This window comes from Pelophylax lessonae (genome assembly GCF_965119305.1).
Source record: "Pelophylax lessonae genome assembly, chromosome: 1".
NCBI lineage: Eukaryota > Metazoa > Chordata > Amphibia > Anura > Ranidae > Pelophylax > Pelophylax lessonae.
In genome coordinates this window covers 598272209-598287937 of record NC_138768.1, presented here as the reverse complement: position 1 = coordinate 598287937, position 15729 = coordinate 598272209, and the positions used below count along the sequence as shown (strand labels likewise).

Sequence of the window (15729 nt, the reverse complement as noted above, 5' to 3'; positions counted from 1 at the left end):
ATGAGCAGCCCTGCACCCCAAAAAAGCCCTGTTATGACAGTGGGCTGGGGATCTTCTCCCCGTACCCACTGTCACAATTTTAAACAAATACGATTGTGCGGGGCTCTGCTCATCCTGACGCATCATTCATTCACAGAGTTCTGTGAATGAGAGAGCTGCAACTACAGTCAGCCGTTGATTAGCGCTCTAGGTAGTTCATTGATTCTTCCTGTAAATCAGTAACTGCCTGCCCTTACAAAGTACTGACAGTCTGCAGGAGCCTGAGATTGCACCCGTAATCTGCTGATTGTGGGTGCAATGTTTTATAGGCTTCTAATAATAATAAAAAAAAATAATAAATGCATTTTACCTGCAAAAAGATGTGCATTTATTTTTATTTTTTAAAGGTGAACTTATCCTAACTTAACTGTGCTTCTGTCATCAGCAATTATAGGATTTTGGCAAGGTCATTGTCACTAAATAAGATTCCGCAATTTGCATATTGCACTTCAACAGAATTCAGGTAAACAAAATAGGCTAATTTGCTTTGTGAAGGTGAAGGGCAGACCTACTTCCAAATGGTTTGGAAAACGTGGCGCATTACAATAGATGGTTCACTTTTTTTTTTTTTTTTCAATCTGCAGCTCTAATCTGTTTTAACCATTTGTTTAAAAAACATGTCAAACATTTTTTTTTTTTTTTAATAAAAACTTTATTATGACATAGATGAAGATCATTTAACATTTTAGAAGGTTTTCGTGCTATAATTAAAAAAATTTCCTTTTTTTTCTCACAACTATTATACACAAACAATATGAAAAGCACTAGTGTGTAGGTACAGGAAATATTATGCATTTACGTATTTAGTTTCCTGAGACATAACTGCTGTCAGTACAGACATGGTTAAAAAGTTATAATTTTATTAAGAACAACACGTCTGTAAGCCAAATGAAAAGGGGTTTCCTGTGAAGAATTTAAACAATACATCCCCAAAGTCCTGAACTCCCAGCAGGAGGTTGTGCATTTCCTCCAGTTCCTTATCAGCCCTAAAATAAGCAAAAAGAGGCCGAGCATGTACACACCTTTTCCACATGATAAGTCCTGCCCTACTACAGGAAAAAATTGGATAATGCACAAGGGATGTTAGAGAGAACCATGAAGCCCTTCGGAGCTACAGCTGTGTTTCTGGCTGTCATTAACCTGCTGACAGGTAACACACTTATCTTTGATCTTTGATCATATTATTGTTTTGTTTATGGCTATAGTCATCTTCCTACTAGTCTCTTGTCTGTTTTTTCTTTGCATCCCTTTCCACCTGTAAGTGAAGTATTCCTGATCAGCATTAACATTACAAGCCATCAAATTCAATATATTTAATGTTTCACAAATGTATGCAGCTATGATAATCATCCACACTATCTACTACAAATATCTAATCACAAGAAAAATAATTTTCTGTTTTTCAAATTCCACCATATGTGATCAGATGTTCACTTTACTCTTTAAATGTCTAGACATTACATTGGAAAAAAAAATCATTAGGTACTATGATGTAAACCGTGCAAAAATTTACCAGGTTTGATGCAAAAAACACTTGACCTCCAATAATGGCTAAACAGATTACATTTTTGTGAAAAAAAAAAACAAAAAAACAAATGTTAATTCAAAATAAATTGGAGAATGATTGACATTTATGTGTTTCAATTGAATAAACTGGCTTTTATAAATATTGGTATTTCCCAACTCAGAGCTGAATCGGTACTTACTTCTTTTTGAAACTTTCTTGCGTAAAGAACATTTATTATTGAACTTCAATTTTTTTGAAAAATGATATTAACAAAATGTCAACTTAAAAACTTAATGGTTATAAAAAAAAAAGCATTATTTCTAAAAGTATAGTTGAAAAAATCCCAAATTGATATTCAGTAGTCTTTACAAGAGCTAATTATGACATGATGTTTTGGCAGATCAATTTGTAAATGTGTCAGTTTTAATTAATACTGCACTCATGGCACATTTGTAGAGCATCTTTTTTGCAGGTGCATTATTATTACTACGCCATTTATCTCAAATGGTAACGCATTTGCTTAGCATGTGAGAAGTAGCAGGATTAATGCCTGCATTGTCCAAGTGGTCTCCTACTTGCTGACCATCAGAAAGCCAAATCATCTTTCTCCAGCGGGGTTGATTTAGTGAAGGCAAATAGGCTGTTCACTTTGTAAGTAAATTCTCACTTTGCAAGGGAATTTTCCATGAATGTGGTAAAAATTTGCTTTGCAAAGAATATCCAATCCCATGCAAAGAGGATAAAAAGAGTAATTTTTGCATACACATGATTGGATAATGGAAATCAGCAGCACTTAACCTCATTAACATTAACTCATTCAGTTAAGTGTAATTCCTTTGCAAAGTAAAAATTACATTAAAGAATGGGCAGCCTATTTGCCTTTAGTAAATCAATGCCAATAAACCAATAAGCCAGCTAAAAAGTCTGTTTTAAGAGACATTGTCACTTTACCCCATTCAGGTAAGTAAATGACAGTGTCTTCTGACATCCACTCCCCCAACAAAGTGTACTTACAGATTTGCATTACCTCACCATCTCCCTGCTCAATCAAATATCTTTGTCTAATGGAGTGGAGCATCTGATTAAGGGGCAGCATGTGACCTCCCCAATATGACAATGCACAGGTACAAGTGGCCTATTGACAGTTCTGTACACTGTCATTTGTGATGGAATAGTGACATCATCCACCTGGGTAAGCTCTGACACCATCCAGCACTAGAGCTTTCTCGGGATGAACTACCGCATGCAGGAGAGTGGATGGGCAATTATGTCTTGCTGGAAAAGGGGGTGCACTGTCACTTTGTCCATTAATCATGCTTGTGATAAAATAGATCTATTTTTAGAAAAATGTTCTAAATAAAAGAAGCCTCAATGGACCACATGATTTTTTATTCTGCTGTCAGTCTTTTATGTTTCTATGTTTGCCTGGCTGCCAATGACTACATTTTTTCTGAGTCACGGACCTGAATCAATAATACAATCAGTTGAGTCAGAATTCCTGATTTGCATACCTACTCTGGGTCAGCTACTCAAAAAGTACTAAACCAAATGATCAGTATAACAGATACTTTCAAAAGGTGAAGCCAGCAGTCTTTTTATTTCGCTCAGTAAAGGTTTTAAAAGCCCATTTTTGGTGGCAGAGGGGAAACTAATGCTCATTCATCCACTATGGACCCTGGAGGCAAGGGTGAATGGGTGTGGTGAACACTCACCCCCCTGCTTGTTACTGAACTGTATACATTCCTATGGTCAATTCACTCATTTGTATTGTTGTCCAGCCTGCCACTGGGACTGCACTGTCTGTGCCCTGATCCCAGCCCCTCAATGTAGTGGCTACAGTGAGAAGGCAGTTTTACCAGCTGTAGTGCAGGGGAATATTGTTCTGATGTGAATAGCAATCTAATTTGGATATAAGTGCGCCAATATGGGCTATGTACCTTATAGGAAAAATTATTGAGTATAAGCAGAGACAAAAAAAACATTTTAAACACAAGATATCCACTGCCCCCAAAAAAACATATGGACAATGGATATATATGAAAATATTTTAAAAATGCAAAGATTTCACTCATTTTTATCTATACCAAACAGTGCCACACCCAAAGCAAAAAAATCTCAGTAGTCAGTATCAATTTTTAAAATTGGGTGCTGCATTGCATACTAGCATTTTATTTTCTATTGTTATTATTTTCATGATAAAATAGCAGCATATGCCTATAATATAGGGCAGCCCTTCCCAAAAGAACCCCTAATATAATTTTCTGGTCTTGGGAAACCCCTTGGTAAACCAATTCTTTGGGGATCAGTGGGAAAAATGACCTTTACATTGGTAGTCAGTTTGAAGAATGCTGCCCTTAGGCCTTATGTGCAAGCAAAGGCATCCAGGGAAGAAAAATGCTGCTTAAAAATGTGCCAAAAGCCGTGGTTTGCATGCGCCTAAACACGTCTAACATTAATGCTCGTTATTGTGTCTTTGGCATTTTTTCCACTCAAATGCTTCTCTTCTGAATGTGAAAATGATGGGTTTTTTTTTTTTGCCTCTAAACGCTCCTGCCTTGGGCCTGTAAATACTTATGTATGCATGGCTACATAGGCTAACATATTGGGATGTTTAGAGGCAAAAAAAAAAAGTTGGATCCCTGTACAACTGACATTTTTGACATCCTGTATGCACAAGGCCTTATAGTGGTGGCCAGTTTGCCAGCATTACAGACAGCTACGAAAATCATTGGTTTTTATGCTTATGCACTGTCAAGTGGCTTGGCCCTGGACCTATGCTGGGTAACCAGCCACAGCTAAAAGAACCCCTAGCAACCTTTGGAGAAACCTTAGGGTTTTCCCAGAACCCTAGTTAAAAATGGCTGCTCTAGGGCATTTTAAGTAGAGCTTGCACAGTGGTGGCCTAACTGAGAGGTCTGAACATATGTTCCAGTAAACAATGTACCAAATTTCTGAACTTAATGCAGTTGTTCGGTCTTAACAAAAAAATAAATAAAAAAGTCAGCAGCTTTAAAAAAAAGGACACTCATCTGTCCAAGGATCCAGCGCCACTGTCACCAAGGCTGGTTTTTCGTCAGTCTTCAGGTCCCTAGCATGTTTACTAGGGGGAGCCACCTGTGACTCCTTGTGGCTTCACAGCCAGCTCCCCACTGTGCATGCATGAATAATTTGGACCCGCAGTCTTCTGGGACCTGTGTTGTGTCCCAGAAGGGTGTGGGCAAGGAGAGAAGGGGGAGAACTTCCACTCCAATCACCTAGGTGGTCAAGGCAAATGTGGGAGAAGTTACCTGCTAAAATCAGGTACCCACTTCCCAAAAAAACCTCCAAAAGTGGGAGAGGAGGAGGGAAAGAGATGTTAAAGAGGAACTTCACCCTAAAGTGTATGCATAGCCAAAATACTTTTATATATAACATGGATTAGGGAGGGCTTGGAACCCCTGTAAAGTTTTTATTGCTCTGTGTATTTGTGCTCTATGTAGCCCTGCTTGGGAGATTTGCACTCTATGTTTGTCCTTATGACCATTATCAGTGAGACAGATCATGATGGGAAATTCAACATTTTACTGTTGTCACCAAAATTAGAAAAGAGAGGAATACTCTAGTGGGGATTCCTGTTCTAATGATAGCTATCTAGGATGGTAATTCCCCCTCATTTTGTAGTGATTTCTCTTCACAACTTGTTGCTTATCCATACAGTAAAGTGAAATAGGAAACAAGCAGCAAAAAAATAAAATAAAATGACGGTGATTTTACTATTCCCAACTACATATATCCAAACTTGAAAAAAAAATGGATATACATACTATTAAAGCTACCTATAAATATTAGATGGTAGCTGACTAAGCATGCACAATGCGTGACTGTCTAATTTTCTGGAAAAACAGCTTTGCATAAAATGAATAGTCTGCATCTGGCTAACATGCAAGGTTGGGCCTTTGAGGTAGAATTGTGGGTGTTGGTATGTCTCCACATAACAAAACCTTATGTCTAGAAAAGTTCATCCTGGACAATCAACATTTCCCTGAGCTTGCTCAGCCAGAAAGTATTAAAAGAGTGGGATCATGCATGAGGCAAACTAGGTTGGAGTTTAGGGCTTGGTGAATGCCCAGGAGCCCAGTTTAAACATTCAAACTCCTGCAGAAAACCAAGGGGATAGTGCAATTAGGTCCATGCCAGTATGCTATTGAGGTGGCTTCTAAGAGTCCATTACAGTTCTTATCAATGTTAGTCATAGTAACTGAGGCCACAGCTGGTCCTTGCCTAATTCCTAGTGTCAGCTAGGCTCAGGAAGTTCCATATGGATATTTCCCAAATCAGCTTTAAATGACCACAGGTAGCAGCACTGAAAGATTCAAGATCAAACCTGGGACCCTTTCTAGCATCTGAAGAACAATAAACAGCTGCTTTCTCCAGAGAGGTCTAGTGTTTCTCTGTGTGTTAGAATAATGCTGGCCATATACTATACGAAAAATCATTCAAGCTCATTTTCGAAAAATGAACACTGGGCCGTGAGAGCAAATGACAGTGCCATCATGTAATGAATGAAAAATCATTTGATGGACATAAATGAATCAATTTTTTGTTTGTTTTTTTCACATATGCCTAGTGCAAACAGTTTGGACCAGAAACACATTAACCTTTTAATTTATCGTTTGTTCGGCAGAACATTTCCAAACTTGTCCGCCGTTTTTTTGGCTCAAAAACGCCACACCAGATTATCGATTTGTGCCCATTAACTGGCCGAAAAAGGAACGAACTGTCCAAATGACCGAATTTCGGGCAATTTTTCATATAGTGTATGGCCAGCATAAGTACTCAGGCTCACCCAGGACCTACTGAAAATGTTTTTGTTTTTGGTCTCTAAGCTGCTTTTTGTGGTAAGCGTACTTGAGCAACTGGAAATACACCATTTCAGCCACAAATTCATGCAACCCCAATATGAAGGTGGCTTCAGGAAGGTGTCTTGTTTGGCCTGTAGGGAAAGAAATAGCCGCACATCCAGGGATTCCAATAGGTTTCAAATACCTTTATTTCCAAAAAGTTGCAAGTGATGACACCAAAGACACCAGCATGAAGTCTCGTAGATGCGTTTCACACATACATCTTGTGCTTAATCATAATGATTAAGCACAAGATGTATGTGTGAAACGCGTCTACGAGACTTCATGCTGGTGTCTTTGGTGTCATCACTTGCAACTTTTTGAAAATAAAGGTATTTGAAACCTATTGGAATCCCTGGATGTGCGGCTATTTCTTTTCCTACAAGTGTTCCCACGGAGGCGGGCCGGTGCCAGCACTCTATTGGATATCCTATCTCCTGGCAATCACCACACACTATACACCTGGAGCAGTGTCTTTCCTTTCTTCAGTGTCTTGTTTGGCCTGCTCTAATTTTGGCTTGGATGTCTCATAAAGAAAGCTGCCTTCTCTCCTATGGCAGAGATCCAGTACTGGATACTATGATGTTGACTGCCCTATGTGTATGATCCAGAAAACTTTTGCTGTCCTGACTGAGCAATATCAATGAATATATTAAGAGAAATACACAATGAAATACTTTTATTCATTCCAGGACCTTGTCTTGTTTTGCAGGGAAATTTTCCATTTACAAAGAAACATTTCCAAAAGTTCAGATTATTGAGACATGTTATCACTGCTAAAGGCATATGGTTCCTTTATTTTCCTTTATTTGCCAGCGGAAGGTCACACAAAGATTGTCTTTTATTTTCTTAATAATGTTTTTTTTATTATTATTTATCTACTAGGGTGCTCTACAACTGGCACAATAGGCATATGGCCAGGTATCAGCACTGGAAAGCAAAGCAGGGGTGGGGGGGAGCTACAGGTTGACAATATTGTGGAGTTACAAGTGTGACTTACCTACACCTACCCCATGGAACTTTTGTTCACTCTCACAAGACAGACAGACACCATTTAATTTGTTATCTGTTGGTAGAAAATAACAGACTCTATGTAGTAATGACTGGTGGCCAGAGACCATGTGATCTAAGCTGCAACTGGGAAACAACAGTTATTTTTTTATTCCTGGCAAGAAGGAGGTCACTTCTTATTCACAGTATTAATGTTAATTTGTTATGCTGACGGGTCCCAAATAAAATTCATGTAAAACGTGTATCTGCCAGCTTCACTTGAAACAATTCATAATCTATAAAATCTTCACTGTCTTGCACTAGAAGAGCTAAAACCTCTGTCAGATTTTTATTTTTGCTGCACACAAACACTGTCATCATGACTGAAAGTGAGGAAAAACCCAAAATTGTGAGTTTTCATTACAACAAAAATAGGGGAAATTTTCCTATAGGAATAGTTTTTCTAGTGACAACTGCCTAAGGAATTTCATTTATATTGTAATGTTACCCTCTTACTTCCTGTTGTGTCTGTGGGACAGAGAGTGATGGGAAATCTTACTAATGGGACACAAGCAGGAAAAAAATGAGAGAGGTTTTATTTATTTCGTACTCTATCCAAAACTAGAAAAAATGTTTCACTATAAACATAGTTTAATTTGTGTAACTTTTACTGCCCAAAAAGGAAATTAAGGCATATCCATTGCCGATGGAGTAGATTTTTCATTATTTGTACATCTCTACTCCTATGTTGTTGATAGGGTCCACTGCTGGTCTTGAAACCAGTCACAATAATCATTGGATAACAACAGAAACACTCCATCACCCAACACACAATTATTATAAAAGTCAGTGGCAAGAAGGATGCAGCCAATATTTAGGGGAATATTATTTTTTACAGTTGTGGGCACCTTCTAGCCACATCATTGGTTAGATTGAATATCAATTTTGTAAATGTTTTAGTGTGAATATAAACAATACATACTAACAAGAAAATAAAAGAGAACTTTTAAGCATTATATTTGTAATTATAAATATTTTTTTTAGTATTTTATTTTTCTGCCATTTTGCTTTCGCATAGACATAAATTTTGATGATTTTGCTAAATATGTTTTACATTTTTTTCATTTTGATTTTCGGGTAGCTTTTTGTTTTTTGTTTTAGCATCATTTAAATTGCTATGCATTCATTTGGCTGATACTCATTCAGAGTCTTATCCATTTATGCAAACCATCTTTGCATGGAAACCATTCAGTGACTTAACAAAATAACTGTGTAAATGGGTTTATGTAAGATGCTTTCTTTTGTAGTCAAGACCGTGTTCAGCCATTCTTTGTCTGTGAATAGGGTAAGTGTAGCCACAGAGTCAAAATGGATAATAAACCGTAAATATAAACTGGAGAGTAAAGATTGTGTTCATGTCACTATGCTACATACAAACACACATTGCAGATTAACGTTCCTGCAATTGTTAGTATATGAAGCTCTATTCAAAGAAAATCTCTTAAGTGCTGCCAATTCTCTAAGCTGGCCCTTTTCCGCTTTCATCTTTTCTGTGATTCACAGACAACACAAAAGGAAAAAACAGAAACATACACTGTATGTAATAAAAAAAAATAGCCTGTGAACATATCATTTAATGAACAGGAAGGCAGTAGTAGCACGCCTAATGAATAACCTGAATAAATAGCAATTGTTTGTTCATATAGTGTGCTCTAAATATACAGATAACACTTTAAACAATTAGATTGCAGTTCCCTCTTGTCCTAAATTAACATGTAATTAGACTTTAATTCTATACAGTAGTAAAACCTGGTACACAAAGTAAGTTTTTTTTGTTGTTCAGTCCAGTAAACTGAATAAAAAAAAAACCCACAAAAAAACAAGGAACTCACAAGGAGGTCCTGTACTAATGATGCAATGTTAGTACAGTGATCTTCCCGCTAAGCTAATGCATTGTGACAGGTGGACACCCTTCCCACCAGAACACATTCGGCCATTGGCTAAGAGCACTGATTGGATGTCGATCGGTTGCTGGTTTTCGAGCAAGCTTGTTCGATAGAAGCCAGCCGTAAGATCGACTTGTCTCAAACAAGGATCTGTACACATGGGCCGAATGTCGGCCAGTATCTACTGCACCGACTGATTTTGGCCGATATTCTGCCCATTTGTAAGGGAGTTAAAGCTACTGCCCGAATCTTGCCTTGGAGGCACAAGTTACTAATGGAACTACCTTTCAGGCCAAGTGAGGCCTTGGTCCCAAAAGCAAGGTTAAATCGGCTGGTGGCATCTTGCTCCAAAATTTTAGGAAAAATATTTCTAGTAAATCTGAAAGCAGAACTTTAGTAAATCAACATTTACTATTTTTAATACTTATGCTGCTAGCCTTAGTAAATAGATAGGAAGGATATTATATTCACTTGTAAAAAATAACACATATAAAGTTGTGGTATGGAGCACCATTTATAGTCATGTGCCTCCATCCCTATATACATAGCACATTTAAATACATTAACCTGGGACTTTAAATGAAGCACAAGACATTTAATTTAGTAAAATAATCAATTGCATTATTGCATGTTTAATAATTCATACATATACAAGTCTCATCATAGCAAAATTTAGTAAAAAAAAAAACGTGATGTTATTGAGCTGATTTGTAGTAAATATATTTTAAATCCACATAAACAGATTACATTAAAAATTTATTCAGAATTATACAAAATTCATGTATAAAGTCTGAAATGTAAATGCATGATTGTAATAAAGCTACATCCAGAAAGCTTGACACGTTTCATGGAATTCACTCCACTTCCTCAGGAGCAGATGCACGCTACGTATCTGCAGGGAATGAATAGATGACAGTATAGTTTGATAGTTAACAAAAAAGGGGGAGACCCACCATGTCAATCAGATATCCCCCACTAATTACTTACAAGCCAGCTCTGAATTTGACATATGGTAACATCACATTATTTGTAGCTGAATTTTGCTATGATGAGACTGGTAGATGTATGAATGAATAAACGTGCAATCATATTTTATTTTAGATTATTTTACCAAATTGAATGTTATGTGCTTCATTTAAAGTCCCAGGACAATGTACACTGCTCAAAAAAATGAAAGGAACACTTTGAAAACACATCAGATCTCAATGGGGAAAAATATCATGCTGGATAAAAAAAAGATGCAGCAGGCTAGTCCATTTTGCTGAAATTTCATTGCAGCAACTCAAAATGGTACTCAGTAGCTTGTATGGCCCCCACATGATTGTATGCATGCCTGACAACATCGGGGCATGCTCCTAATGAGATGACAGATGGTGTCATGGGGGTATTTCCTCCCAGATCTGGACCAGGGCATCACTGAGCTCTTAAACAGACTGAAGTGCAACCTAACGGCGTTGGATGGACCGAAACATAATGTACCAGAGGTGTTCTATTGGATTTAGGTCAGGCGAGCGTGGGGGCCATTCAATGGTATCAATTCCTTCATTCTCCAGGAAATAGCTGCGTGCTCTCGCCACATAAGGAGGGCATTGTTGTGCACCAGGAGGGACCCAGGACCCACTGCACCAGTGTAGGGTTTGACAAGGATTTTATCCTGATTCCTAATGGCAGTCAGGGTGCCATTGTTTAGCCTGTAGAGGTCTGTGCGTCCCTCCATGGACATGCTTCCCTAGACCAGCACTGACCCACCTTCTACTGCCCTGTTCAGCCCTCCTAGAGTAACTGTCTGTCTCCTGGAATCTCCTCCATGCTCTTGAGACTGTGATGGGAGACACAGCAAACCTTCTGGCAATGGCATGTATTGATGTGCCATCCTGGAGGAGTTGAAATGCCTGTGAAGCCTCTATAGGGTCCAGGTATCACCTCATGCTACCAGTAGTGACACTGACCCTAGCCAAATGCAAAACTAGTGAAAAACAGTCAGAAAAGATGAGTAGGGAAAAAAATGTCAGTGGCATCCACCTGTAAAACCATTCCTGTTTTGGGGGTTGTTTCCTTGTTGCCAATCTAGTGCACTTGTTGTTAATTTTATTAACACCAAAGCAGCTGAAACTGATTAACAACCCCCTCTTTACTGTCCAGATCAAAATCCCAGGAGTTTAATTGACTTGATGCTGTACCCTGTTTAAAAAGTGTACCTTTCATTTTTTTTTTTTAGCATTGTATTTAAATTTGCTATTATATTTACTTGTTTTACCTTTTTTTTTTACATTTTTATTTCTTCAGCTAGCTCCTTGATTATGTCTTAGGGCAAAATGACAAAACAATATCACACAACACAAGAGTCTTCATTGGTATTGTTTTTTTTTTTTTTTTTCAAACTTTCTTTTTTGTAGGCTTTTAACTGCTAGACTAAATTATCCACTGAAAGCTTAGTCCAAAAAAACAAAAAAAAACTGGCCATTCATAGCATATATGTGTCTTTTTAACAATAATAACTATGTAATATGGTTGTGATAAAATTAGAGATTGGGGACTATGCTTACCAATGGTTTCCGGATACCTTTCACCTCCCAGCAACAGTGTTTGTGTGAACCCTACACGTTACCCTGAACCCCTTAACACTAAACTTGACCCAAACACTTAACCTCTTATACAGTTTACCCTCAATCTAACCCTAACATCCATCAAAGCCAATAAATTTCCTTAACTCTTAACCTCCCCCAGCTCTTAACTTAAAACCCTCCTGCATCCACATTTATTTTCCTTTTATATACAGTGGGAAAGGGTTAGAACTACTCTGGGTTTGATTACTGCCTGTGTCACCTACGGGGAGACATACCTTCACTTTCTGCCCCTGTGATAGGAAGTCACAAGGATAGGAAGCGATGCAATATCTGTCCAATTGTAACATTGCATTTAGTAGACTAGGAAGAGGAAATGTATCTAGCAGGTTTCTTTTCTTTGTTGTGTCTTCATATTGCAAAGGATACCCACACTCTCTCATTTTTTACCCTGGGTCAGGAAGTCAGGGAAAATCTCCCCAAAGGAGACACAAACAGTGTAAAAACCTGAAAGAAGAAAGCCTGAAAGAAGTTCTGAAGCATGCACACTGTACAGAAAATAAAAATGGCTTTGGCTTGAGCTCTTCTTTAACTTCACAAAACCAAACCTTAACACTAAAACTTGAAACTGAATTTATTACACTGACCTAACTAACCCCTCAACTAAGCCATGACACCAATGACTTTCTTTTTTTAGTATACTTACCTCGTTCTACTTTGGGTACACCAGTGACAAATTTTCACACTTCAGACAGCTTTGCCCTGAAAGGTACTGGAGGTGGACAGTCAGAGCCCACAACTTACAGTATGTTCTAACCCCTAACTGGTTATGTTTTTAAGATGTCCCAAACCAGTGATTACCATAGCCCTTTCCACTGACAATGAAAATCAGAAGCAATAAAATGAGCAATGAGCATACATTGTGTTTATATATTATTGCAAGCATTATTGCAACCTATCAATACCACAGTTAGGAGCTAATTAATTAAAAAAAATAATATTCTAAGTAGCTTCCAACAGTGTTATTGGTATTGGTTGTTGCATTTACACTATATTGTCAAAAGTATTGGGACACCTGCCTTTACATGCACATGAACTTTAGTGTCTAAATCCGTAGGGTTCAATATTAAGTTGGCCCATCCTTTGTAGATATAACAGCTTCAACTCTTCTGGGAAGGCTTCCACAAGGTTTAGGAGTGTGTCTATGGGAATGTTTGACCATTCTTCCAGAAACGCATTTGTGAGGTCAGGCACTGATGTTGGACAGAAGTCTTGGCTCGCAGTCCCTGCTTTAATTCATCCCAAAGGTGTTCTATCGGGTTTAGGTCAGGACTCTGTGAAGGCCAGTCAAGTTCCTCCACCCCAAACTCGCTCATCCATGTCTTTATGGACCTTGCTTTGTGCAATGGTGCGCAGTTATGTTGGAACAGGAAGGGCCATCCCCAAACTGTTCTCACAAAGTTGGAAACATGAAATGGTCCAAAATGTCTTGGTATGTTGATGCCTTAAGAGTTCCCTTCACTGGAACTAAGGGGCCAAGCCCAACCCCTGAAAAACAACCCCACATCATAATTCCCCCTCCACCTAATGATTTGGACCAGTGCACAAAGCAAGATCCATAAAGACATGGATGAGCGAGTTTGGATGAAGTGGTTAAATTAACTTTATTGAGATGTCATACAGACATCTCATAATGTTTAAATGACAGCTGTGTAGTACTTTTTTTCAGAGCACACCACATGCACACAGGGCCGGCACTACCTGTAGGCAAGGTAGGCGCCAGCTTGAAGCACACATCTGTCGGGGGTGTGGCGGCTTTGCTCTGTGTCCCCACCTTCATTGCCCACTCATCCGCCCGCTGTCTCGCCCACTGCACATCACCTACTCGCCTGCTGCACATTCCCCACCTGCCGGCTCTCCCACTGCACTGTACACATCCCCCGCCTGCCGGCTCGCCCACTGCACTGTACAAATCCCCTGTCCGCTGTATACCCTTTACGAGTAGGCTAGGTCTATTCCACCTCCTCCCCATGTCCCCCGTGCCCGCCCACAACCCCTGCGAGCAGCCAATCTGTGCTGGGAAGGGGGTGTGGGTGGGAGATTTCAATGCAGCCAGTGTTCCTTTCCTGATGTCGTTGTCTGAGCTGTCTGAAGATAATGCAGCCCTGAATAAGTGATCCCTTCCCTCTATGTTTTTACTTATATGTGCCATAGTCTTCCAGCCTTCCATGTGCCATAATATTCCTTCTTTCCATGTGCCAAAGTCTTCAAGCCTTTCATGTGCCATAGTCTTCCAGCCTTCCATGTGCCATAGTCTTCCTGCCTTCCATGTGCCTTAGTCTTTCTGCCTTCCATGTGCCATAGTCTTCCAGATTTCCATGTGCCAGCCTTCCATGTGCCATAGGCTTCCTGCCTTCCATGAGCTATAGTTGTCTAGCCTTCCATATGCCATAATCCTCCTGCCACCCATGGGCCATAGTCTTCCAGCCTTCCATGTGCCATAGTCTTCCAGCCTTCCATGTTCCATGATCTTCCAGCCTTCCATGTGCCATAGGCCATAGGCTTCATGCCTTCCATGTGCCATAGCCTTTCAGCCTTCCACCTGCCATAATCATCCTGCCTTCCATGTACCATAGTGATCCTTCCTTCCTGCCCTACATGTATCATAGTGGTATTTTCTGCCTTCCATGTGCCATAGTGATCTCCCCTTCCTGCCTTCCATGTACCATAGTAATCCCTCCTTCCTGTCTTCCATGTACCATAGTGGTCCTTCCTTTCTGCCTTCCATGTACCATAGTGATCCTTTCTGCCTTCCATGTACCATAGTGAGCCTTCCTACCTTTCATGTGGCATAGTAATCCTTCCTACCTTCCAGGTGTCATAGTGATCCTTCCTGCCTTCTGTGTGCCATATTGATTATTCCTGCCTTTCAAGTACCATAGTGATCCTGCCTTTCTTCCATGTACCATAGTGACCCCTCCTTCCTTTCTTACATGTACCATAGTGATCCTTCCTTTCTTCCATGCACCATAGTGATCCTTCCTGCCTTCCATGTACCATAGTGATCCTTCCTTTCTTCCATGCACCATAGTGACCCCTCCTTCCTTTCTTCCATGTACCATAATGATCCTTTCTGCCTTTCATGTACCATAGTGATCCCTCCTTCCTTCCTTCCATGTACCATAGTGATCCTTCCTTCCTTCCTTCCATATATCATAGTTATCCCTCCTTCCTTTCTTCCATGTAGCAAAGTGATCCTTCCTTCCGGCCTTATATGTACTATAGTGATGCCCCCTATTTTTCTTCCATATACCATAGTGATCTTTCCCTCTCTCTCTCAGGCTTGGTTCATACGGCAGTATTTATTTTCTGGCTCCATCCCGGGTTCCTCAGGTCCTTCATAATCCTCTATAAGCTCTCTGTCTATTTTCAGTACATACAAAACCAGATGTATTTGAAGTAATTTTCTAAATGATTGTTTTGTGGTTTATATGTATCCCTGAGACTCCAGCCCCTGGCACAGCAATCAAAGCATATTTTATAGGTACAAGGAAGCCCATGTTTTGTTAAACCATGGCCATTAAGTCCCTCCCATGATCATGTTTGGCGACACCCACTTTTTCCTGCAGCGCGTGTCTCCCTGAAGTGTCCCTTAATCTCAAGTTCAAAAGTTGGGAGGTATACGTAAACATGGGCAGGGCAAAGGGGGTGGAGTCATGGGTGTCAGGTCGAGGGTGTCCGAAATCCTTGCACCGGTCCTGCATGCACACCTTTGCAATACAGTGGTTTGAACCAGGGAGATA

At 39.6% G+C, this 15729-nt stretch overlaps 1 protein-coding gene across 1 annotated transcript in view; it reads left to right on the top strand.

Moving 5' to 3' along the window:
• Positions 1–990: 990 nt before the first annotated feature.
• The window catches only part of EMCN (endomucin), a gene marked incomplete at its 3' end in the record, with an annotated part of 222723 nt that continues 207984 nt past the window's right edge, over positions 991–15729 (top strand). The window contains exon 1 of the mRNA XM_082243550.1: positions 991–1189. Within this exon, the coding sequence (XP_082099676.1) occupies positions 1120–1189 (70 nt within the window). The 5' untranslated portion in view covers positions 991–1119. The remainder of the gene's footprint in view (positions 1190–15729) is intronic.